Here is a 25075-nt window from a genome sequence, read left to right on the forward strand (position 1 = left end):
CCTGTAGATTCTGGGTTAAGTGCCTGGCGCTTTAGGTCAACGCGGTCGTGGTAAGGGCAGAAACTCCTACTTACCGCAGATTTCTGTTCACACCTCAGGAGGGTGCAATTAGATATCTACAGTAATTGCAGGCTGCAAATGAGTAACCCCAGGAGCTACCTGCGGTAAAGCCAATTTCTCTGGTCACTGCCAGCTTCTTTAAGTAGGGAAATGTTAGACTACTTGTGATGGAGATTGATAAAAGTAGCAGTATTAGGTCATTCAGAGGACAAGGCAGTAGGCTTTTTTTTTACTACATTCATCACATCCCAGTCAATCAAGTCAGTGGCCATTCCAATTGGTTGAAGGGGTATATTTTCTAACCCGCTGGTTGTCAAAGCTTTTGGTGATTTACTTTGACCGATGGATTTAAGATAGCAACAGAAATCAATGCTAAATCATATGGCGGGATGTAACGGAGTCCGAGATCGCCGGAGGAGTGGGATGCCGGACGATCTTGGACATTTTTTTTAAAGGGGCAATCAATTACAAGGCATGGTTTTGCTTTGTAAAGTGCCCCATACATTAGAGTGATAATGCCCAATTCGGGCATTCGGCCCGATATATTGGGTGAAATCGGGCATTTTTGAGGTGTCTCCGGACCGATCCGATGCGCGTTCCCGTGAGCATCGGATCGGATCCTCCAGATTGAATGTGCTGCACATTCAATCTGGTCCGACCTGGGTGCATGGCTGGGATCGCCCAGGATACATCGGATGCAAAGGGACAGCATCCGCTGTATCCTGGGCGATCCTGCCGCCCCCCCCCCCTCCCCCGGGAGGCTCCCGGGGTAATCGCCTCCGACATGAGGTCGGACAAGTGTATGGGGCCCTTAAAAGTGTTTGCCCCTTTAAAATAATATTGGAGATCGGCCAGCATCCTGCACCTGTGGCGATCTCAGACTCCATTACATCCCGCCAATTGATTCCTGTTGCTGTTTTAAAACTATCGGTCAAGGCTGCTGATGATAGGCATATTTGACATACTATTGCTAATATACCCAGAAGAATTATTCCATTGGGATAGCTTAGGAGAGGAGGTTAGAGACAGTAGTGTAGAGCCACAGGGACAATATTGATTATCAGTAGGGATGTCAGAGTATAAGGAATGAGGGAGCCAGTCAAAGAAATCAAGTAGTATCATAAATGATCTCTCTCCATTTCCCTGGGACACCCCCACCTCACTACCCATTTTCTGTAATGATTGATGGTTACCTACAGTGCCTTGCTAAAGTATTCACCCCCCTTGGCTTTTTACCTATTTTGTTACATTACAACCTGTAATTTTGTATTTCTCTGACGTCCTAGTGGATGCTGGGAACTCCGTAAGGACCATGGAGAATAGCGGCTCCGCAGGAGACTGGGCACATCTAAAGAAAGCTTTAGGACTATCTGGTGTGCACTGGCTCCTCCCCCTATGACCCTCCTCCAAGCCTCAGTTAGATTTTTGTGCCCGACCGAGCAGGGTGCAATCTAGGGGGCTCTCCTGAGCTTCTTAGATAAAAGTTAGTTTTAGGTTTTTTATTTTCAGTGAGACCTGCTGGCAACAGGCTCACTGCATCGAGGGACTAAGGGGAGAAGAAGCGAACCTGCCTGCTTGCAGCCAGCTTGGGCTTCTTAGGCTACTGGACACCATTAGCTCCAGAGGGATCGAACACAGGCCCAGCCTCGGAGTCCGGTCCCAGAGCCGCGCCGCCGGCCCCCTTACAGAGCCAGAAGCAAGAAGAGGTCCGGAAAATCGGCGGCAGAAGACATCAGTCTTCACCAAGGTAGCGCACAGCACTGCAGCTGTGCGCCATTGCTCCTCATGCACACCACACACTCCGGTCACTGATGGGTGCAGGGCGCTGGGGGGGGGGGGGCGCCCTGAGCAGCAATATAAACACCTTGGCTGGCAAAAATACATCACATATAACCCCCAGGGCTATATGGATGTATATTAACCCCTGCCAGATTCCAGAAAAAAGCGGGAGAAAAGTCCGCCGAGAAGGGGGCGGAGCCTATCTCCTCAGCACACTGGCGCCATTTTCCCTCACAGCTCCGTTGGAGGGAAGCTCCCTGGCTCTCCCCTGCAGTCACTACACTACAGAAAGGGTTAAAAAGAGAGGGGGGGCACAATTTAGGCGCAGTATACAAATATATGCAGCTATAAGGGAGAACACTTTTTTATAGGTGCTATCCCTGTGATATATAGCGCCCTGGTGTGTGCTGGCATACTCTCCCTCTGTCTCCCCAAAGGGCTTTGTGGGGTCCTGTCCTCTATCAGAGCATTCCCTGTGTGTGTGCTGTGTGTCGGTACGGTTGTGTCGACAGGTATGTGGAGGATAATGAGGTGGAGGCGGAGCGAATGCCTGTAAATATGTTGTCACCCCCTGCGGGGTCGACACCGGGGTGGTTGAACTTATGGAAGGATTACGTGAAAGTGTCAACTCCTTACATAAAAGGTCGACGACACGGAACAGCCGGCTACTCAGCTTGTGCCTGTTCCAGCGTCTCAAATGTCATGGGGGGCTTTAAAATCGCCCGCTACCTCAGATAACAGACACAGATGTCGGCACGGATACTGACTCCAGTGTCGACATCGATGAGACTGGTGTACCCTCCAAATAGGTCCACCCATTACAGGATTGAGGCAATGAAAAATGTATTACACATTTATGATTATACCCCAGGTACCACATAAAAGGGTATTGTCTTTGGTGAGAGAAAACTATTAGTAGTTTTTCCTGCATCTGAGAAATTAAATGAGGTGTGTGAGGAAGAGTGGTCTTCCCCCGGTAAGAAATTGATAATTTCTCCAATGGTTATTGGCAGCGTACCCTTTCCCGCCAGAGGATAGGTCACGGGGGAAACACCCCATAGGGTAGATACAGCGCTTACACGCTTATCAGAAAAGGTGGCACTACCGTCTCCGGATACGGCCGCCCTGAAGGAACCTGCTGATAGAAAGCAGGAGGTTACCCTATAAGATATGGTCACACACTAGGGCATTATATTGCGACCAGCCGTTGCTTCGGCATGGATGTGCAGTGCTCCCGCTGCGTGGTCAGATTCCCTGTCGGAAAATAACTATGGATAGGGACAATATTTTGCTGAAAATAGAGCATATAAAAGACGTGGTCTTATACATGCGTGATGCACAGAGGGATATTTGCCGGCTGGCATCAAAAATAAGCGCTAGGTCCATTGCCGCCAGACGGGGGTTATGGACTTGACAATGGTCAGGCGATGCCGACTCGAATCGGCACATGGAAGTTGCCCTATAAGGGGGTAAAACTGTTTGGGGATAGTTTTTCAGACCTCGTTTCCACAGCTACTGCTGGGAAATCGATTTTTTTGCCACAGGCTACCCCACAACAAAAGAAAGCACCGTATCATCAAGTACAGTCCTTTCGGCCCCAGAAAAGCAAGAGGGCTAGAGGCTCATCCTTTCTGCCGAGAGGCAAGGGTAGAGGAAAAAGCTGCAACACACAGCTAGTTCCCAAGAGCAGAAGTCCTCCCTGCGTCCGGTAGGTCCACAGCATGGTGCTGGGGCTGCTCAGGCGGACCCGGGTACGGTGGGGGCCCGTCTCAGATATTTCAGCTGACAGTGGGCTCTCTTACATGGATCCCTGGGTCCTTCAAGCAGGATCTCAGGGGTACAGGCTGGAGTTCGAGACGTTCTTCCCCCCGCCGTTTCCTAAAATCTGCCTTACCGGCACCTCCCTCTGACAGGGAGACGGTGTTGGTGGATATTCAACACTATAATCACAACAAGTGATTGTCAAGGTACCCCTCCTTCAGCAAGGAAGGGGTTACTATTCCACAGTGGTTGTGGTACCGAAACGGTTCGGTGAGACCCATCTTGAAATTAAAATACTTGAACTTTTATATCAGAAGATTCAAGTTCAAGATGGAGTCGCTCAGGGCGGTTATTACGAGCCTGGACGAGGGGGATTACAGGGTCTCCCTGGACATCAAGGATGCGTACCTGCATGTCCCCATTTACCCCCCTCACCAGGAGTACCTCAGATATGTGGTACAGGACTGTCACTATCAGTTCCAGACGCGGCCGTTGGAGTTGTCCACGGCACCGAAGGTCTTTACCTAGGTAATGGCCGAAGTGACGATACTCCTTCGCAAGAAGGAAGTTTTTATTATCCCGTACTTGGACGATCTCCTGATAAAGGCGAGGTCCAAAGAACAGTTGGTAGTGGGGGTAGCAGAAGTGCTACAACAGCACGACTGGATTCTCAATATTCCAAAGTCACAGCTGGTCCCGACGACACGTCTTCTGTTCCTGGGAATGTTTCTGAACGCAGACCAGAAAAGAGTGTTTTTTCCAGTGGAAAAAGCCGAGGAGTTGTCATCTCTAGTCAGAGACATCCTAAAACCAGGACAGGTGTCGGTACATCAATGCACACGAGTCCTGGGAAGAATGGTAGCTTCGTACGAAGTATAATTCCATTCGGAAGACTCCACGCAAGGACGTTCCAGTGGGACCTGTGGGACTAATGGTCCGGGTCCCATCTACAGATACAACAGCGGATAACCCTGTCAGCAAGAAACAGGGTGTCGCTGCTGTGGTGGCTGCAGAGGGCTCATCTACTAGAGGGCCGCAGATTCGGAATACAGGACTGGGTCCTGGTGACCACAGATGCCAGCCTTCCGGGCTGGGGTGCAGTCACACAGGGAAGAAATTTTCCAAGGAGATTTCGCTTCACATAAATATTCTGCAGCTAAGGGCCATTTACAATGCCCTAAGCCAAGCAAGGCCCCTGCTTCAGAACCAGGCGGTACTGATCCAATCAGACGACATCACGGCGGTCGCCCATGTAAACAGACAGGGCGGCACTAGAAGCAGGATGGCGATGGCAGAAGCCACAAGGATTCTCCGATGGGCGACCTACACCCAGGAGAATGGGGACTTCATCCAGATGTTTTCCAAATACGGGTAAACCGTTGGGAATGACCACGGGTGGACATGATGGCGTCCCGCCTCAACAAGAAGTTGAAAAGATATTGCGCCAGGTCAAGGGACCCTCAGGCGATCGCTGGGGACGCTCTAGTGACACCGTGGGTGTACCAGTCGGTTTATGTGTCTCCTCCTCTACCTCTCATACCCAAGGTACTGAGAATAATAAGAAGGCGAGGAGTGAAAACCATACTCGGGGTTCCGGATTGGCCATGAAGAGCTTGGTACCCGGAACTTCAAGAGATGCTGGCAGAGGACCCTTGGCCTCTGCCGCTCAGACAAGACCTGCTGCAGCAGGGACCCTGTCTGTTCCAAGACTTACCGCGGCTGCGTTTGACGGCATGGCGGTAGAACACCGGATCCTAAAGGAAAAGGGTATTCCGAAGGAAGTCATCCCTACCGTGATCATAGCCAGGAAGGATGTCACCGCAAGACATTATCGCCACGTTTGGCGAAAATTTGTTGCTTGGTGGGAGGCCATGAAGGCCCCGACGGAGGAATTTCAACTATGTCGATTCCTGCACTTCCTGCAAGCAGGGGTGACGTTTGGGCGTCAAATTGGGGTCCATCAAGGTCCAGATTTCGGCTCTGTCGATTTTCTTCCAGAAAGAACTGGCTTCACTGCCTGAAGTTCAGACTTTGGTTAAAGGAGTACTACATATTCAGCCTCCTTTTGTGCCTCCTGTGTCACTTTTTGGATCTCAACGTGGTGTTGGATTTCCTAAAGTCGCATTGGTTGAGCCACTTAAAACCATGGAGCTAAAGTATCTCGCGTGGAAAGTGGTCATGCTGTTGGCCTTGGCCTTGGCCGGGCGTGTGTCAGAAGTGGCGGCTTTGTCATGTAAAAGGCCTTATCTGATTTTCTATATGGATAGGGCAGAGTTGAGGACTCGTCCTCAGTTTCTCCCGAAGGTGGTCTCAGGTTTTCACTTGAAACAACCTATTGTGGTGCCTGCGGCTACTGGGGACTTGGAGGATTCCAAGTTGCTGGACGTAGTCAGGGCCCTGAAAATTTTATTTTTCCAGGACGGCTGGAGTCAGGAAAACTGACTCGCTGTTTATCCTGATGGCACCCAACAAGCTGGGTGCTCCTGCTTCTAAGCAGTCTATTGCGCGCTGGATTTGTAGCACTATTCAGCTGGCGCATTCTGCGGTAGGATTACCGCAGCCTAAATCAATAAAAGCCCTTTTCACAAGGACGGTGGGCTCATCTTGGGTGGCTGCCCGAGGGGTCTCGGCTTTACAACTTGCCGAGCAGCTACTTGGTCAGGGGCAAACACGTTTGCAAAATTCTACGAATTTGATACCCTGGCTGAGGAGGACCTGGAGTTCTCTCATTCGGTGCTGCAGAGTCATCCGCACTCTCCCGCCCGTTTGGGAGCTTTGGTATAATCCCCATGGTCCTTACGGAGTTCCCAGCATCCACTAGGACGTCAGAGAAAATAAGAATTTACTTACCGATAATTCTATTTCTCGTAGTCCGTAGTGGATGCTGGGCGCCCATCCCAAGTGCGGATTGTCTGCAATACTTGTACATAGTTATTGTTAACTAATCGGGTTCTTGTTGTGAGCCATCTATTCAGAGGCTCCTCTGTTATCATGCTGTTAACTGGGTTTCATATCACAAGTTGTACGGTGTGATTGGTGTGGCTGGTATGAGTCTTACCCGGGATTCAAAATCCTTCCTTATTGTGTACGCTCGTCCGGGCACAGTATCCTAACTGAGGCTTGGAGGAGGGTCATAGGGGGAGGAGCCAGTGCACACCAGATAGTCCTAAAGCTTTCTTTAGATGTGCCCAGTCTCCTGCAGAGCCGCTATTCCCCATGGTCCTTACGGAGTTCCCAGCATCCACTACGGACTACGAGAAATAGAATTATCCGTAAGAAAATTCAGATATAAAAAAAAATAAGAATTTAATGTGATGTATCTGCACAAAATAGTCTTAAGTTGGTGAAGTGAAATGAGAATAATTTATATAAAAAAATAATTTTTATAAATAAAAATGTGAAACTTTGCATGTGCATATGTATTCACCCCATTTGCTATTAAGCCCCTCAAAAGTTCTGGTGCAACCAATTACCATCAGAAGTCATATAATTCGTGAAATGAAGTACACCTGTGTGCAATCTAAGTGTCACATGATCTGTCAGTATAAACATACCTTTTCTGAAAGGCCCCATAGGCTGCAACACCACTAAGCAAGAGGCATCACACCATGAAGACCAAGGAGCTCTCCAAACAAGTCAGCGACAAAGTTGTTAAGTACAAGTCAGGGTTGGGTTATAAAAAAAAAAAAAAAATATCCAAATCTTTGATGATCCCCCGGAGCACCATCAAATCCAACATCTTCAAATGGAAAGAACATGGTACCTCAACAAACCTGTCGAGAAGGCCGGCCACCAAAACTCACAGACCGGGCAAGGAGGGCATTAATCAGAGAGGCAGCACAGAGACCAAAAGTAACCCTGAAGGAGCTGCAGAGTTCCACAGCAGAGACTGGTGTATCTGCGCATGTGACCACAATAAGCCGTACACTCCATAGAGCTGGGCTTTATGGAAGAGTGGCCAGAAAAAAGCCATTACTTAGTGTTAAAAATAATAAGGCATGTTTTGAGTTTGCCAAAATGCATGTGGACGACTCCCCAAATGTATGGAGGAAGGTGCTCTGGTCAGATGAGACTAAAACTGAACTTTTCGGCCACCGAGGAAAACGCTATGTCTGGCGCAAACCCAACACATTCCACCACCCCAAGAACGCCATCCCCACAGTGAAATGTGGTGTCAGCATCATGCTGTGGGGATGCTTTTCAGCACCAGAGACTGGTGAACTGTTTTGAGTCGAGGGAAAGATGGATGGTGCTAAATACAAGGATATTCTTCAGCAAAACCTGTCTCAGTCTGCCTGTGATTTGAGACTGGGATGGAGGTTCACTTTCCAGCAGGACAATGACCCGAAGCATACTGCTAAAGCAACACTCAAGTGGTTTAAGGGGAAACATTTAAATGTGTTGGAATGGCCTAGTCAAAGCCCAGATCTCAATCCAATTGAGAATCTGTGGTCAGACTTGAAGATTGCTATTCACAAGTGGAACCATCCAACATGAAGGAGTTGGAGCAGTTTTACCTTGAGGAATGGGCAAAAATCCCAGTGGCAAGATGTGGCAAGCTCATAGAGCCTTATCCAAAGCGACTTGCAGCTGTAATTGCCGCAAAAGGTGGCTCTACAAAGTACTGACTTTAGGGGGGTGAATAGTTATGCATGCTGAAGTTTTCTGTTATTTTGTTCTATTTGTTGTTTACTTCACAATAAAAAAAATCTTCAAAGTTGTAGGCATGTTCTGTGAATGAAATGATAAACAATGGCAGTTGCTCGGTCATTCCTGGAGATAATTATATATCAGGTGCTAGAAAGGGGGAGGGGTCACAAACAAACAGCAGACAGAGAGGGGGGTACTCTTTCCCCCCATGGGTATCCCCCCAGCACACTAAAAATGACCTGTAACCATACCTGAACCTATCTGGTAATAGAAATTCAGAGAATTAGTCACACATGTTTGCAAACACATGTTTAGCTGCTGAGCCACTTCACGGCTTCTCCGATATCAGCAGTCCTAACACTACATAATAGCAGTGCCCACATAGGGCCATGTAATTTGTCTACAGTAGGCCTCATGATAAAAGCGATTACTAAAACACATCCAGACAGAGAGCTAACTTACCGGGAGCCACCCCCAGGATCTCCCATTGGCACTACAAGGAACAGCATGCCTTCCAAATACTGCTCCCATTCAATGCGTCTCGCAGACAAACAATGGCAGTTGCTTGGTCATTCTTGGAGATAATTATATATCAGGTGTCAGAAAGGGGGAGGTGTCACAAACAAACAACAGATAGGTTCAGGTATGGTTACAGGTAATTTTTACAGGAAAGAGCCCCCCCCCCCTCCCCCCCTCTGTCTGGTGAATGAAGCGATGCAAACCTTCAAACAATCCATTTTAATTCCAGGTTGTGAGGCAACAAAGCATGAAAAATGCAAAGGGGGGTGAATACTTTAGCAAGGAACTGTATATTCCGCTAATAAAGGTATTTGCCCCTTCTTCATTCCCTCTCATGGGAGATAGTAACCATAGCATCTTGTTTTTTTTAATTAGCATGTGTGTTAATTAAATGTGATATGTGGTCTCGGAACATTAATCTATACTACGCTTCATAAATTTGTGATTAACCATGGGGTTTTCTGACTGCACAGGCATGCAGAAATCAAGGTGGTCTTGGAATCAGGGCTGGCCTGAAATCATGTTGATGTCTTGGCTTAACTTGCTAGTAGTTCCTAAAGCAACCTATGCCAGTGCTGGGCGCAGTGGTCATATAACCGGGAAGCAGTCAGGATCCTGGCTGTCTGTATCCCGGCAGTCAGAATACAGACCCTATTCTGAATACCGACACCGGTATCCAGAATGGGTGTATGATCCCGTCTACGGAATACAGACAGCAGGATCCCGAACGAGGACAGACTGCGGCGCACAGGTAAGCTGGGGGGGAGGTTAGGTTTAGGCTGCTGGGGGGAGTGCTAGGATTAGGCAGCGGTGAGGCTAGGTTTAGGCTGCTGGGGAAGTGCTAGGATTAGGCAGAGGGGAGGGTTAGGCACCCCCTCCTCCCACGGAGGGTTGGGGTGGGGGCGCAGGGTTGGGTTTAGGCAGCTACAGGGGCTGGTTAGTGTTAGGCACCAAGGTGGGAGGTTAGGGTTAGGCTGCGGGTAGAGAGGTTTTGGGGGGTTGTGGAGAGGGGAGAACACCCCTTACCCCTGTCGGCATCTAAATCGGGATCCTGGCGTCATTATTTTGTGCGCCGGGATCTCATACTAATCCCGTATAACCTATGGGGTTTTGTGCACTGTGTTTAGTTTTTTTTGTTAGTAATTATCTTATGCATTACGTATAATTTATTGTTATATTTTCCTTGCTTCTTTGGTTGGTCGATGAATCTGAGGCTTAACAGGTTTTTAGTTGTCAGTGCGTGACCTCAAACTTTGTTTTGCAGTTGACATTTTTTGCCATTGGGCCCACCTGCCTTGGATGCTTCGGTGCTGCTGTACTTTTGAGTGTTGTCCTGCCTTTGGCTACGTAGCTGGGCATTACGGTTCCTTCACAACTGAATCCACCCCACCCCATTTATCCGGGCTTGAGATAGGCTATACAATTTACATATGCTGAGTTAAGCTGCACTGAAGGTGGAGCTTGCTATGTGTGGTGTACAGCCTGGAGCTGACTGTTGAGCTTGCGGTGTCTGGTACACAGTCTGGAGCTGATAGCAGGAGACCATGTGTACCTGAACAGAAACAGATGTGTGGGTACACTGCCAGGAAGCATGTCTCTAGAGAGAAGTGTTTCTGGCAATAAGCTCACTGTCAGAGCTGGTTTAAATAAAGGGCTCTTGTCCCAGATAGGCTAAGCGGACTATATGTACAGGTAGTGGACACTGGTTGTTGGTCAGTCTTGTGGTATTGGCCAAGATGGCAGCGCCCATATTCGGACAGTGCAGAAGATGGCTTTAGGATGGATGCTAACCTTCTAGCTGGTTGACAAGCATGAAGCACAGAGATGTCTCCCTAGCGACCAGAAGGAGCACCAATGGCTGTGTCACAGCTCTGCTGGGTTAGTCAATGGGGCCTGGAACTATGATATCCGGCAACCTCTTTTTTTTATAGAACACCAACAAATCATGACTATTACTTGTCCAATACTATCCTGAGCCATTTTTATGTCCTCATGTCCTCCCTCAGCTCTAAGATCATCAAAGATCTGGGTGAAATATGGGAGTCAGCATTGATGTACATCATCCTCATCTGGTCAATAACAGAGGCAACGGCTCCAAAAGGCTTCCAGCTTACTGTCCAGCTCTGATGCAATGACCTCTCTGCAGAGCATGTAGAGAGAGAGACTACATTAGCCGGGGTGATAAAGCCTATGTTCTGACAGTATCCAATGAGAGGTTGGTCTATACTCATCAGCCATAGAGCAACATCTGCAGGTGACAGATGCTTCAGCTTTGTTACACCTATGACAGATGGACTTCTCAAGACAACTGAGCAGCTTGCTGGTGGATGCCTGCACCATCGGGCATTTTGGAGGCAAGAACTCTTGCTGGTCTTTATCTGGCTCATAGATGTTACACTCTAGCTTCTTAGCAAGAGTGTTGTTGGAGACCTGTATGTAGGTTGATAAATCTGACTGGGGCTGAAATACCGGTGGTTGGGGTGCCGGTGGTCAAAATACTGATTCGTGGCATCCTGATATTTAAAGCACCCCCCACCTACCCTGCAGGCTAACTCTAAAGGTCCCCATTGGTACCTAACCCCCCCGCCCCCCCCCAACCTCTCGGTTTTCCCACCAGTCCCTCAATCGGCATTGTTATCCGTGCCGGGATGCTGGTGACAGCATTGTGCTTCATGTCGGGATTACTGCATCTGTATTGCAACCGGATCCCGATAAATCACCACAGGACAGGGAATGCTTCAGTCTCACAATGATGAGATGGGTGACATTGGTTTGACCATTTTTGCTTTGTCTCCTTTTAGCCGTACATTGCCCAAAGTGCCAAAGGTCCTGTACTGTGCCAGTATTACGGTATGGAATACATTGTTTATTTCTCTGACGTCCTAGTGGATGCTGGGGACTCCGTCAGGACCATGGGGAATAGCGGCTCCGCAGGAGACCGGGCACAAAATTTAAAAGTTTGACCACTAGGTGGTGTGTACTGGCTCCTCCCCCTATGACCCTCCTCCAAGCCTCAGTTAGGTTTTTGTGCCCGTCCGAGCAGGGTGCAATCTAGGTGGCTCTCATAAAGAGCTGCTTAGAGTAAAAGTTTTGATAGTTTTATTATTTTCAGTGAGTCCTGCTGGCAACAGGCTCACTGCAACGAGGGACCTAGGGGAGAAGAAGTGAACTCACCTGCGTGCAGGATGGATTTGCTTCTTAGGCTACTGGACACTAGCTCCAGAGGGACGATCACAGGTACAGCCTGGATGGGTCACCGGAGCCGCGCCGCCGACCCCCTTGCAGATGCCGAAGTAAGAAGAGGTCCAGAAACCGGCGGCTGAAGGCTTTTCAGTCTTCATGAGGTAGCGCACAGCACTGCAGCTGTGCGCCATTGCGCTCAGGCACACTTCACACCGGCGGTCACTGAGGGTGCAGGGCGCTGGGGGGGGCGCCCTGGGCAGCAATGTTAATACCTTTCTGGCTAAAAAGAATACATCACATATAGTCCATGAGGCTATATGGATGTATTTCACCCCTGCCAGGTCTCAGAAAAACCTGGAGAAGAGCCCGCCGGAATAGGGGGCGGGGCCTATCTCCTCAGCACACAGCGCCATTTTCCTACACAGCTCCGCTGCTAGGAAGGCTCCCAGGCTCTCCCCTGCACTGCACTACAGAAACAGGGTAAAAAACAGAGAGGGGGGGCATTTTTTGGCGATATTATATATATTTAAGCAGCTATAAGGAAACAACACTTATATAAGGTTGTTCCTATATAATTATAGCGCTTTGGTGTGTGCTGGCAAACTCTCCCTCTGTCTCCCCAAAGGGCTAGTGGGGTCCTGTCTTCTATCGGAGCATTCCCTGTGTGTCTGCTGTGTGTCGGTACGTGTGTGTCGACATGTATGAGGACGATGTTGGTGTGGAGGCGGAGCAATTGCCGGTAATGGTGATGTCACCCCCTAGGGAGTCGACACCGGAATGGATGGCTTTGTTTATGGAATTACGTGATAATGTCAGCACGCTGCAAAAGTCGGTTGACGACATGAGACGACCGGCAAACCAGTTAGTACCTGTACAGGCATCTCAAACACCGTCAGGGGCTGTAAAACGCCCTTTGCCTCAGTCGGTCGACACAGACCCAGACACGGACACCGAATCTAGTGTCGACGGTGAAGAAACGAACGTATTTTCCAGTAGGGCCACACGTTATATGATCACGGCAATGAAGGAGGCTTTGCATATCTCTGATACTGCAAGTACCACAAAAAGGGGTATTATGTGGGGTCTGAAAAAACTACCTGTAGTTTTTCCTGAATCAGAGGAATTGAATGACGTGTGTGATGTAATTTCAAAGAAGTTATTGGCGTTATACCCTTTCCCGCCAGAGGTTAGGGCGCGCTGGGAAACACCCCCTAGGGTGGACAAGGCGCTCACACGTTTATCCAAACAAGTGGCGTTACCGTCTCCTGATATGGCCGCCCTCAAGGATCCAGCTGATAGGAGGCTGGAAAATACTCTAAAAAGTATATACACACATACTGGTGTTATACTGCGACCAGCAATCGCCTCAGCCTGGATGTGCAGTGCTGGGGTGGCTTGGTCGGATTCCCTGACTGAAAATATTGATACCCTGGATAGGGACAGTATTTTATTGACTATAGAGCAATTAAAGGATGCATTCCTTTATATGCGAGATGCACAGAGGGATATCTGCACTCTGGCATCAAGAGTAAGTGCGATGTCCATATCTGCCAGAAGAAGTCTATGGACACGACAGTGGTCAGGCGATGCGGATTCCAAACGGCATATGGAAGTATTGCCGTATAAAGGGGAGGAATTATTTGGGGTCGGTCTATCGGATTTGGTAGCCACGGCAACAGCCGGGAAGTCCACCTTTTTACCTCAAGTCCCCTCCCAGCAGAAAAAGACGCAGTCTTTTCAGCCGCAGTCCTTTCGTTCCTATAAGAACAAGCGAGCAAAAGGACATTCATATTTGCCCCGAGGCAAAGGAAAGGGTAAGAGACTGCAGCAAGCAGCCCCTTTCCCAGGAGCAGAAGTCCTCCCCGGCTTCTGCAAAGGCCTCAGCATGACGCTGGGACCTTACAAGCGGACTCAGGGGCGGTGGGGGGTCGCCTCAAGAATTTCAGCGCACAGTGGGCTCACTCGCAGGTGGACCCCTGGATCCTGCAGGTAGTATCTCAGGGTTACAGGTTGGAATTCGAGAAGTCTCCCCCTCGCCGGTTCCTAAAATCTGCTTTGCCAACGTCTCCCTCAGACAGGGCGACGGTATTGGAAGCCATTCACAAGCTGTATTCTCAGCAGGTGATAATCAAGGTACCCTTTCTACAACAGGGAAAGGGGTATTACTCCACGCTATTTGTGGTACCGAAGCCGGACGGCTCGGTAAGACCTATTCTAAATCTGAAATCTCTGAACCTGTACATACAAAAATTCAAGTTCAAGATGGAGTCACTCAGAGCAGTGATAGCGAATCTGGAAGAAGGGGATTTTATGGTGTCCTTGTACATCAAGGATGCTTACCTTCATGTCCCAATTTGCCCTTCACACCAAGGGTACCTCAGGTTCGTGGTACAAAACTGTCATTATCAGTTTCAGACGCTGCCGTTTGGATTGTCCACGGCACCCAGGGTCTTTACCAAGGTAATGGCCGAAATGATGATCCTTCTTCGAAGAGAAGGCGTATTAATTATCCCTTACTTGGACGATCTCCTGATAAGGGCAAGATCCAGAGAACAGCTGGAGGTCGGAGTAGCACTAACTCAAGTAGTGCTCCAACAGCACGGGTGGATTCTGAATTTTCCAAAATCCCAACTGATCCCGACGACACGTCTGCTGTTCCTAGGGATGATTCTGGACACTGTTCAGAAAAAGGTATTTCTTCCGGAGGAGAAAGCCAGGGAGTTATCCGAACTCGTCAGGAACCTCCTAAAACCAGGGACAGTGTCTGTGCATCAATGCACAAGAGTCCTGGGAAAAATGGTGGCTTCTTACGAAGCGATTCCATTCGGCAGATTCCATGCACGAATTTTTCAGTGGGATCTGCTAGACAAATGGTCCGGATCGCATCTGCAGATGCATCAGCGGATAAAATTGTCGACAAGGACAAGGGTCTCTCTGCTATGGTGGTTGCAGAGTGCTCATCTGTTAGAGGGCCGCAGATTCGGCATACAGAACTGGGTCCTAGTGACCACGGATGCCAGCCTGAGAGGCTGGGGAGCGGTCACACAAGGAAGAAACTTCCAGGGCGTGTGGTCAAGCCTGGAAACGTCTCTTCACATAAATATACTGGAACTAAGAGCAATCTACAATGCTCTAAGCCTGGCAAAACCTCTGCTTCAGGGTCAGCCGGTGTTGATCCAGTCGGACAACATCACGGCAGTCGCCCACGTAAACAGACAGGGCGGCACAAGAAGCAGGAGGGCAATGGCAGAAGCTGCAAGGATTCTTCGCTGGGCGGAAAATCATGTGATAGCACTGTCAGCAGTGTTCACCACATGATTGTAGTCCATTGGGAAAGACCAATGGTGGACATGATGGCGTCCCGCCTCAACAAAAAACTGGACAGGTATTGCGCCAGGTCAAGAGACCCTCAGGCAATAGCTGTGGACGCTCTGGTAACACCATGGGTGTACCAGTCAGTGTATGTGTTCCCTCCTCTGCCTCTCATACCCAAGGTACTGAGAATTATACGGCAAAGGGGAGTAAGAACGATACTAGTGGCTCCGGACTGGCCAAGAAGGACTTGGTACCCGGAACTTCAGGAGATGCTCACGGAAGATCCGTGGCCTCTACCTCTAAGAAGGGATCTGCTTCAGCAGAGACCGTGTCTATTCCAAGACTTACCGCGGCTGCGTTTGACGGCATGGCGGTTGAACGCCGGATCCTAAGGGAAAAAGGCATTCCGGAAGAGGTCATCCCTACCCTGGTCAAAGCCAGGAAGGAGGTGACTGCACAACATTATCACCGCATTTGGAGAAAATATGTTGCATGGTGTGAGGCCAGGAAGGCGTCGACAGAGGAATTTCAACTGGGTCGATTCCTACATTTCCTGCAAACAGGATTATCTATGGGCCTCAAATTAGGGTCCATTAAGGTTCAAATTTCGGCCCTGTCGATTTTCTTCCAGAAAGAATTGGCTTCAGTTCCTGAAGTCCAGACTTTTGTAAAAGGAGTACTACATATACAGCCCCCGGTTGTGCCCCAGTGGCACCGTGGGATCTCAATGTAGTTTTGGATTTTCTCAAATCCCATTGGTTTGAGCCACTCAAATCGGTAGATTTGAAATATCTTACATGGAAAGTAACCATGCTACTGGCCCTGGCTTCAGCCAGGAGAGTGTCGGAATTGGCGGCTTTATCGTATAAAAGCCCATATCTGATTTTCCATTCGGACAGGGCAGAATTGAGGACACGTCCTCATTTTCTGCCTAAGGTGGTATCAGCGTTTCACCTGAACCAGCCTATTGTGGTGCCTGCGGCTACTAGCGATTTGGAGGATTCCAAGTTGCTGGACGTTGTCAGAGCATTGAAAATGTATATTTCAAGGACGGCTGGAGTCAGAAAATCTGACTCGCTGTTTATACTGTATGCACCCAACAAGCTGGGTGCTCCTGCTTCTAAGCAGACGATTGCTCGTTGGATTTGTAGCACAATTCAACTGGCACATTCTGTGGCAGGCCTGCCACAGCCTAAATCTGTCAATGCCCACTCCACAAGGAAGGTGGGCTCATCTTGGGCGGCTGCCCGAGGGGTCTCGGCATTACAACTCTGCCGAGCAGCTACGTGGTCAGGGGAGAACACGTTTGTAAAATTCTACAAATTTGATACCCTGGCTAAGGAGGACCTGGAGTTCTCTCATTTGGTGCTGCAGAGTCATCCGCACTCTCCCGCCCCGTTTGGGAGCTTTGGTATAATCCCCATGGTCCTGACGGAGTCCCCAGCATCCACTAGGACGTCAGAGAAAATAAGAATTTACTCACCGGTAATTCTATTTCTCGTAGTCCGTAGTGGATGCTGGGTGCCCATCCCAAGTGCGGATTGTCTGCAATACTTGTACATAGTTATTGTTACAAAAAAATCGGGTTGTTTATTGTTGTGAGCCATCTTTTCAGAGGCTCCTACGTTATCATACTGTTAACTGGGTTCAGATCACAAGTTGTACGGTGTGATTGGTGTGGCTGGTATGAGTCTTACCCGGGATTCAAAATCCTTCCTTATTGTGTACGCTCGTCCGGGCACAGTATCCTAACTGAGGCTTGGAGGAGGGTCATAGGGGGAGGAGCCAGTACACACCACCTAGTGGTCAAACTTTTAAATTTTGTGCCCTGTCTCCTGCGGAGCCGCTATTCCCCATGGTCCTGACGGAGTCCCCAGCATCCACTACGGACTACGAGAAATAGAATTACCGGTGAGTAAATTCTTATTTTTTGCTCATAATTAATACATAAATAAAAAATTAATTAACCTCCATCGGTATGTGCCAGCCAAGATTAAAAAAAAAAAAAAAAAAAGGATAATTTCATTGGCTGTGCAGTGCTTATGCATTTCTGGGGCAATAAACTGCATGGTAGAGCTATAATAGTTGATTCGTAAAGAGAGAGACTGCTATGTGGTCTTGTGATAAGTTTGTGGACCTGTGGCAGATAACAGAATCTAGAGTCTCTGGGGCTGATTCAGTTGTTTTATGGTCACTCGCCATTAGCGGATGCCCGCTGGCGGCAATTCATTTGTGCTAACATTTCTGCTTGCAACCCCCCGAGCTGCAAGCAAAAATATGCGAAAAAGTATCCAGTTTTGCACAGCAGAACCTGGCACTTCTATTCTAGGCACAATCAGTGTGATAAAACAATGGTCTCCCAAACAATTGTGTACCCCCCCTCTCTAAAGTGACGGGAAATGCAATTATGGGAGCCCATTAAACAGTTGAATCAGGCCCTCTAATAAAATATTGAACCGATATGAGTATTACGTTTTTTTTTTTTTGTTTTTTTTTATTTGGATTCACGTTTCTGTTAGATCTTTTGTTTAAAAATGTAGGGATATTTGTAGATCTTTTTTTATGTTCAGTAAGTGTATATATTTTTCTATGTTCTATAGCAGGGGTGGGCAATAAGCAGTCTTACAGCTGCTGTAGAACTGCACATCCCAGCTGCTTATTGTTCACCCCTGCTCTCTACAGCAGTGATGGGGAACCTTTGGCACTCCAGCTGTTGTTGAATTACACGTCCCAGCATGCCCTGCTTCAGTTTTGCTATTTGGCCATGCTAAAACTTTAGTAGGGCATGCTGGGATGTGTAGTTCAACAACAGCTGGGGTGCCAATGGTTCCCCATCACTGCTCTACAGTATCTTCTAAATCTCTTCAATCTGGATTCTTGCTTGGCACATTTTCCTTTTCTCCACATCATTCTTTTATATCAATATGAATCAATTCTGTCCCCTACCCATTACCTTGTATTGGGACAAATGTTATGTGCATATAGTCAGATAAATGCGTTGTCCTGTAATTAGCTGATCCTGTTTGGCAATGTAGAAGTATCCAGACTATTTAGGCTAGGTATTTCTTTGTTGCAAATGGCGATTACCTCATCATTCCTGCCAGAGCCAGGGTGAAGTTAGTGTTCTGCTGATGCTGTTTCATCTCATCTGGGTGTGTGGGGTTTCTTCTTAGTTACAGATAAGGTGACTAATTGTGACTGTCATGTACTCCATATAATGAGGTAGAAGCTCTTCTTTCCCTTTTGTAGCTTCTCCCATATTTATAGGTTTCTTTTTGCTGACAATCATGCATGGTATTTACTATTTTCCCCTCCCCCCTTGCTGATTCTTATGTAATTGTTACATAGTTTGTTAGTCTATGCGATACTTTGTCTTAATTGTATACTGACCTCACACATTCTCTTATACAAACTATAGATTTGTCACGTGTATCATTATGTGATTGACCAATTGTAGTCCTGAAAATACACAGATTTACATTTATAAAATGTTTAAACCATTTTCATTGTGACTTGGCATAAACCGCTTACCAGAAATAACTATTTATGTATAATAATTTTTACTTTTTAGTGACAGATTCAATTGTTATAGGCGCTGCTATAATTAATGGGACCCGAGGGAGCAGTTCAATTGGGCCTGCTATATAGGACTGAGCACCACAGATTATGGATGCAGTTACTGCAAGGCAGGGTTAATTCAAGGTACTTGTGCCACACGTACAGTTAGGTCCGTATATATCTGGACACTGACACAGTTGACCTAATTTGGGATTTGTACGCCACCACAATATATGAAATTAAATAAAGGAGATGCAATTGAATTGCAGACTTTTAGCTGTAATTCAAGGGGTTGAAAAAAATTGAACATAATCATAAATGTTAATTTTAACAGTTTATGTTGAATCGTTTTGCAGGCAATGACTGTCTGATATCTGAAACCCATGAAATCGCCAAATGCTGGGTTTCCTCCTTTGTTATACTTTGCCAGGCTTGTAGCATTTTTTGGGTCATTGTCCATCTGCGTTGGGTGTGCTTTACCGGCGGTCGGGATCCCGACCGCCAGAATGCTGGCAGGTGGGTGAGCGCAACGAAGCCCCTTGCAGGCTCGGTGGCTTGCTGTGTTTGCCACAGGTTCCCTTCCCACGAGTGGGAATAGCCCTGGGCCAACTGCTGACATTATGGTGGCCTGGATCCCAGCGTCTGTATGCTGACCGCAGGGATCGTAACTGCATCCCGTCCATCTGCACTATGATGTGTTGGCCCTACCTGTATGTTATTGCAGAGTACTCTGACCTAGGGGGAATACATGTACGTCATTGCACAAAAGACCTGTATTATGCAGAATATGTGGGGTCATGTAATGGATAAGCAAAAGGTTGAATCTCGTTCACCATGTCTGCAGTGTACACAGGCCAAACCCTTAGTGATTGATGTAGGTAATATATGTATAAAAATGCCCTATTTTATTTTTCCCAGTGTGATAGTATACTACTTGATTAAACGCTTTTAGCTCCTTCTTTTACTTTATGTTCTAATGGAAATAAAAAAAATGATTTGCTGAAGTAGCTATAAATATTATGCAGACAATTGTAACCTGGTAAAGGTCCCTTTAATCTACCAGTACTGTAGTGTTAATGTACAATAGGGAAATTCAGCCTCAGTTTGGGACGTTTCCACTTTCTGATTCAATCACTTGAAACCATCTGGCATGCTATATAACACTGGTGTATGGGCTGTGCTTGTCAGTGCCTGATCAGCAGAAGGACCCTGCATTAGTCTTACAGAGGGTTTATCAAGGGTTTTCGTAGCCTAAGGAATGGATCACTGGTTATTTTAATGAGCAGAATGGCATTTTGTATGTTTTACTAATTTAAGGATTCCTTAATGTGCTGCAGGTAATTTGTGTATCATAGCTTGATTGAGCAGATTCAGTTTCTGTAGAGCTGTAAAGATATATTGTATTGTATTCTTTTTATTTTAAATACTGTCATTAGTGCTTGAATGTACTAAATATATTTGTGACTTCATTAGTCTTAGCTCATGGGTAAAATGTAATAGCCTGCAAGAAGCAGGCTGTGGGGGGCTTCTTGTGAGCCGGATTTTTAAAGTTGCAGTAATTTACAGAGCAGGGATACGGTCATTAGGTCAACATGTACTAGGTCGACATGAGTTTTTCCCAAAAAAATCTAATTTTTTGGACTTTTTCATACTTTACGATCCACGTGGACTACAACTGGGAACGGTAACCTGTGCCGAACGCAGCGAGAAACCTTGCCTTCGCTTTCCAGGCGAGAGGACACGGTGCACTAATTGGGGTTCCCCGTCACTTTAAAAAGAAAACTACACCAAAAACGGTCAAAAACTCATGTCGACCCTTTTCCATGTCGACCTAATGACCCTTGCCCACACAGCAAAACCAACCTGGCTGTTGGTATACTCCAGTGGTGCTGCTGTAGAGCCATGTGCAGCAGTTTTGAATTCACTAGCTCTCATTGATTTAATAAGTGAAACATGCTAGAAGTGTTTTATATTCTGTATAGAAATTGCACAAATAGCTCGGGATAACTCTGGACATCTTGGAAGCAAAATAATTTTTTATATACTGTGTGCGCTAAGAAATGACTTTACTAAAGTAATATGTTGCTTGCCCTGATGAAGAAGTTTGTATCATCTGATTAGTGTTTCATACATTTGCAGACTATTCAGTTCTCCTTTTGGTAAGTCAGCAGTTACTAGTATACACTGGGACTTCATGGCATGTCGGCATTTTAGGTGGTGATTGCTGGTGCTGTACCCTAATTCTAAACTACCTGAAGGAAGCCTTCTTATATTTATATGTTCTCTATGTAATTGCAGTGGCAAAGACGATGTTGATCTCGATGCACTTGCTGCAGAAATAGAGGGAGCTGGAGCTTCCAAGGAGCAAAAGGGAAAAGGCAAAAAGAAGAAGGACAAGAAGAGGCAAGACTTTGAGTAAGTGCCGAAGCTACATGTGCAGAGCAGTCGGTGTCAGGTTTGAGAGACTTTCTGACTGGGAAATCTATACGTCTTATAGTGATGATACTCCGTGTCCCCTTAAGTAAATGGGCAATACTATTCTCCAGTCACTGCGCCCATCTGACTCTGTCCTTACATAGACAAGAGACTGCAGTTTCCTCTACAGGTCTAATAACTGGTAGCTGTCATTACCAAGATATTACTTCTTTTCCCTTAATCCATAGTTGTTAAATGAATTGTGTAATGTATGTTTGTGGAAATCTGTACTTTACAATAACTTTCCAGGTTGCATTTTCAGAACGTGACTAAAATGTGTTCCCACTCCTTCTATCCCTATTGATAACATGATGATCAGAAAATCTTAATCTGTTGATCACCTGTCTTCTAATCTGTATTCAGCACACACATGCTCTTTACATATAACAGGTTTCCTGACTTGCTACCGACCTTCTTTTAGTGAATTTGCAAGCAGTATACCACCATACTGGTTCTTTCATCTACATCAGACTTAGAGGATAAATGTCATGTATACCTCAGTTATCGCTGTACTTCATGCAACAACACATTAATCTGATCTACTGGTTACCTATGAGGTGCTAGAATTATATCATTATTTCATGTGTTTTATGTTCGTGTTACCTCATGGAATTGTATAAAAACAAAAAACCCTAAAAGTTGTTTTACAGAGGAAGATGAAATTAAAATAATTCTCATTAACAATGTTTGTAGTGAAGATGATATTCTCAAAGAGCTCGAGGAACTGTCCTTAGACGTGCAAGGAGGGAAAGCCAATAAAGACTCTGTACCTAAGGTAGGTATTTGTTTTTTTCTAAAATGTGTTCATAGGCAGTATTTAAGGTGGGTGTACACAGTGATAAAATAAACAATGCCGCTCATTTTGACTCTCCCTGAGCGACGTTGTTTACTATATCGCCCAAAGTGTATGTCACCGCCGCCGAGCGAAGCGCGGCTCCGCCGGTCGTTAACAACCCTCTGTGCCGGCTGTGCATGCAGCTCAATTTGGGCTCATCGTCCAAAACTGCTTGCTCCGGCCGGCAGCAGCATGACGTCACTGTGCAGTATCATTAGTGATATCGCACAGTGTGTATGCCCGCCGCCGGGCGGCCTGGCATGGGAGGGGAAACACTAGGCGATGTCGCTCACCGAGCACATTGCATAGGGTGTACCCACCTTTAGATTATTCAACAGCTAACAGGATGTGCTCGGCAGTGGTTTGGCTGCATTAGAAACCCTTTTGCTTTTAATTAGAGGTGTAAAAATTGTGTTATTAATTAGCTTTTTATTTTAGAAAGCAGAAGTTGAAGAATCTGAGGCTGTCCCCTTGGAGCAGGATAAGAAAAAGAAAGGACAAAAGGGCAAGAAAGGCAGTTTTGAGGATAATGAGGACAATAGTGATGAAATGGAAAGCAAGAGCTCAAAACCCAAAAAAGAAAAGCCCAAAAATCTGTCTGAGAGTGATGATGATGATGATGATGATCATCACTTTAATACGACCGCTAAGAAAGGCAAGGGCAAACATGACGCCACCAGTAAAAAAGCTTTCCCTACCGAGGAAGCTAAGGATCATGTTAAGGAGAAAGCAGACTTTCCGGGGGACAGCGAGGATGAGTCGGACGAGTTTAGTTATGGTAAGAAAGGCAAGAAGAAAGAGCAGAAGGCCAAACCCATAGCTAAAGTAGAAAGTGGAGACGAGGATGGCGAGTTCAAAATGAAGACTGCTGCTCAGAAGAAGGCAGAAAAAAAAGAACGAGAGCGGAAGAAGCGAGAGGAGGAAAAGACCAAACTGAAGAAACAGAAGGAGAGAGATGAGACTGAAGGTGTCACGAAAGAACCTGTAAAATCTGCTGTGCCTGACATAGTACCAGATGATGTGGCTGCTCCCAAAAAGGAGAAAAAGCCTGCAGTGGAATTAGAGGCTGCAGAAGTGGAAGGAGAAGGTATGTGTTTGGTTTTGAATCCCTTTAAAATCTACAGTAAATGTTATCTCCCATCTACAAGTCAAGTGCTAATGAGCTGTGTAGTTGTACAGCGGACCTGTAACTTACATTCCTTTTGGTATAAGATAGCCCAAGTGTGCTTTGCTTTATCATACATTTTAGAGTTATTGTATGTCATTTATAGTTCTGGTAATGTGCAGTGATTGTATACATGACCTCTTAAATCCTTTTATTTATCTAATGCGCTACAGATGATGATGGTGACAAAAAGAAAAAAGATAAAAAGAAGAAAAAGGGGGAGAAGGAAGAGAAAGAGAAGAAGAAGAAAGGACCCAGTTCAGCTACTGTAAAAGCCATGCAGGAAGCTCTGGCCAAAATGAAGGAGGAGGAGGAGCGGCTTAAAAGAGAAGAGGAGGAGAGGATGAGAAGGCTAGAGGAGATGGAAGCAAAGCGCCTGGAAGAGGTACTCCAGTGATCAACACTTCGTATGTCAGTCATGCTCCTTTGCTAGAGAAGTCCCCATAGAAATCACATTGCTTTATGATTAGAACCTTTCTCAGATTGCTTAAAATAAGTTTATCTATTGTTGCCATTTAACGATAGTCTACTCTTTACATTTCCTGTGTAGTTACTTGGGAAAGCATGACTTTACTTTGCTTTACAGTGCTTGTTGTGATAATACAATATTGTCATTACGAGCTTATAGTTATAATTTATCCCTGGCCCTCTTTGTCTCTGCATTAAATTCATAATGACATTTTAATTTTGACATTTTTAATCCTAGTCTGTCCTTTCTGTTTTAGTCTTAAACACGTATTTGCAAAACTATTAAGTATTACTAGACCGTTTAGCCAATGTTTGATTTAGGGACATTCAAAGAATGTTAGGTATGGGAAACAAAAATTCTAAATATCTTTTTTTGAAGGTTTTTGTTTCATACATCACGTGGTCTGTATGGCATTGCATACAAACATGACACTAACACTGGTGCCCCATCCTTAGTTTTACAGTTTTGTTTTTGTATTAAAAGGAATACAGTATTTTATTGTAGTCTGCAGGTGTTATTGGTAAAATAGGTTTATTTAAAAATCCTTGCAGTGAATGCAGGGACGTCTGTAGGGTTTACAATAAAGATACAGAATGTCACATGACTAACTTGACCTATGATGAGCTTTGCAGTTTAAGCACCTATGTAGGAGTTTCTTAATACAATCCACCTGTTTCCATAATGTGCAGACTCTTGAGATACAAAAAAAAATTTTTCTTGACTTTCTTTTATATACTAGTTATATAGAGCCAGAATATTTGCGTTTTAATCATTCATATAGTCCCTGCCTTTGTGGAGCTTTCATATTTATCTGCTTACCCCAGGCACACACACACAGGCATATACTGGGACTAATAAAAACTGAAGTTTATTAACCTACCTGTGTGTTTTTAGACTGTTGGGAGGAAACCCGGGCACCTGGAGGAAGCCTCGACATTGCATGGCAGGGGACACACAATGCAGGTAGCAGCATGTAATGTTTTCACTGAAATATGTTTAATCTTTCCTAGGAACGATTAGAACAAGAACGTAAAGAAAAGAAGAAGCAGAAAGAGAAGGAAAGAAAAGAACGTTTGAAAAAAGAAGGGAAACTGCTGACCAAAGCGCAGAAAGAGGCCAGGGCTCGGGCTGTGGCTACTCTTAAGGTTCTGCAAGCGCAGGGTGTGTATTGCAGAACAGTATCAGTCTGTTTTCTATCTACTACTTATGTTTGTGAGACCCCTTTCACACCGCACAAATAACACGGTATTAATATTGCCGGGTCGGCGTGCGGTGTGAAAGCGCTGTGGTGGAATTCCCGGGTCGC

The 25075-nt window shown here is 46.3% G+C and overlaps 1 protein-coding gene across 2 annotated transcripts in view; it reads left to right on the forward strand.

Annotated features, from left to right (window-relative positions):
* The window catches only part of EIF5B (eukaryotic translation initiation factor 5B), a 90833-nt gene that overhangs the window by 3086 nt on the left and 62672 nt on the right, over nucleotides 1–25075 (forward strand). For both annotated transcript variants that reach the window (XM_063953369.1, XM_063953370.1), the window contains exons 2-6: nucleotides 21124–21240; nucleotides 21994–22075; nucleotides 22574–23222; nucleotides 23474–23685; nucleotides 24780–24930. In XM_063953369.1, coding sequence (XP_063809439.1) covers nucleotides 21124–21240; nucleotides 21994–22075; nucleotides 22574–23222; nucleotides 23474–23685; nucleotides 24780–24930 — 1211 coding nt within the window. The remainder of the gene's footprint in view (nucleotides 1–21123; nucleotides 21241–21993; nucleotides 22076–22573; nucleotides 23223–23473; nucleotides 23686–24779; nucleotides 24931–25075) is intronic.

This window comes from Pseudophryne corroboree, chromosome 2, assembly GCF_028390025.1.
Source record: "Pseudophryne corroboree isolate aPseCor3 chromosome 2, aPseCor3.hap2, whole genome shotgun sequence".
Lineage (NCBI taxonomy): Eukaryota > Metazoa > Chordata > Amphibia > Anura > Myobatrachidae > Pseudophryne > Pseudophryne corroboree.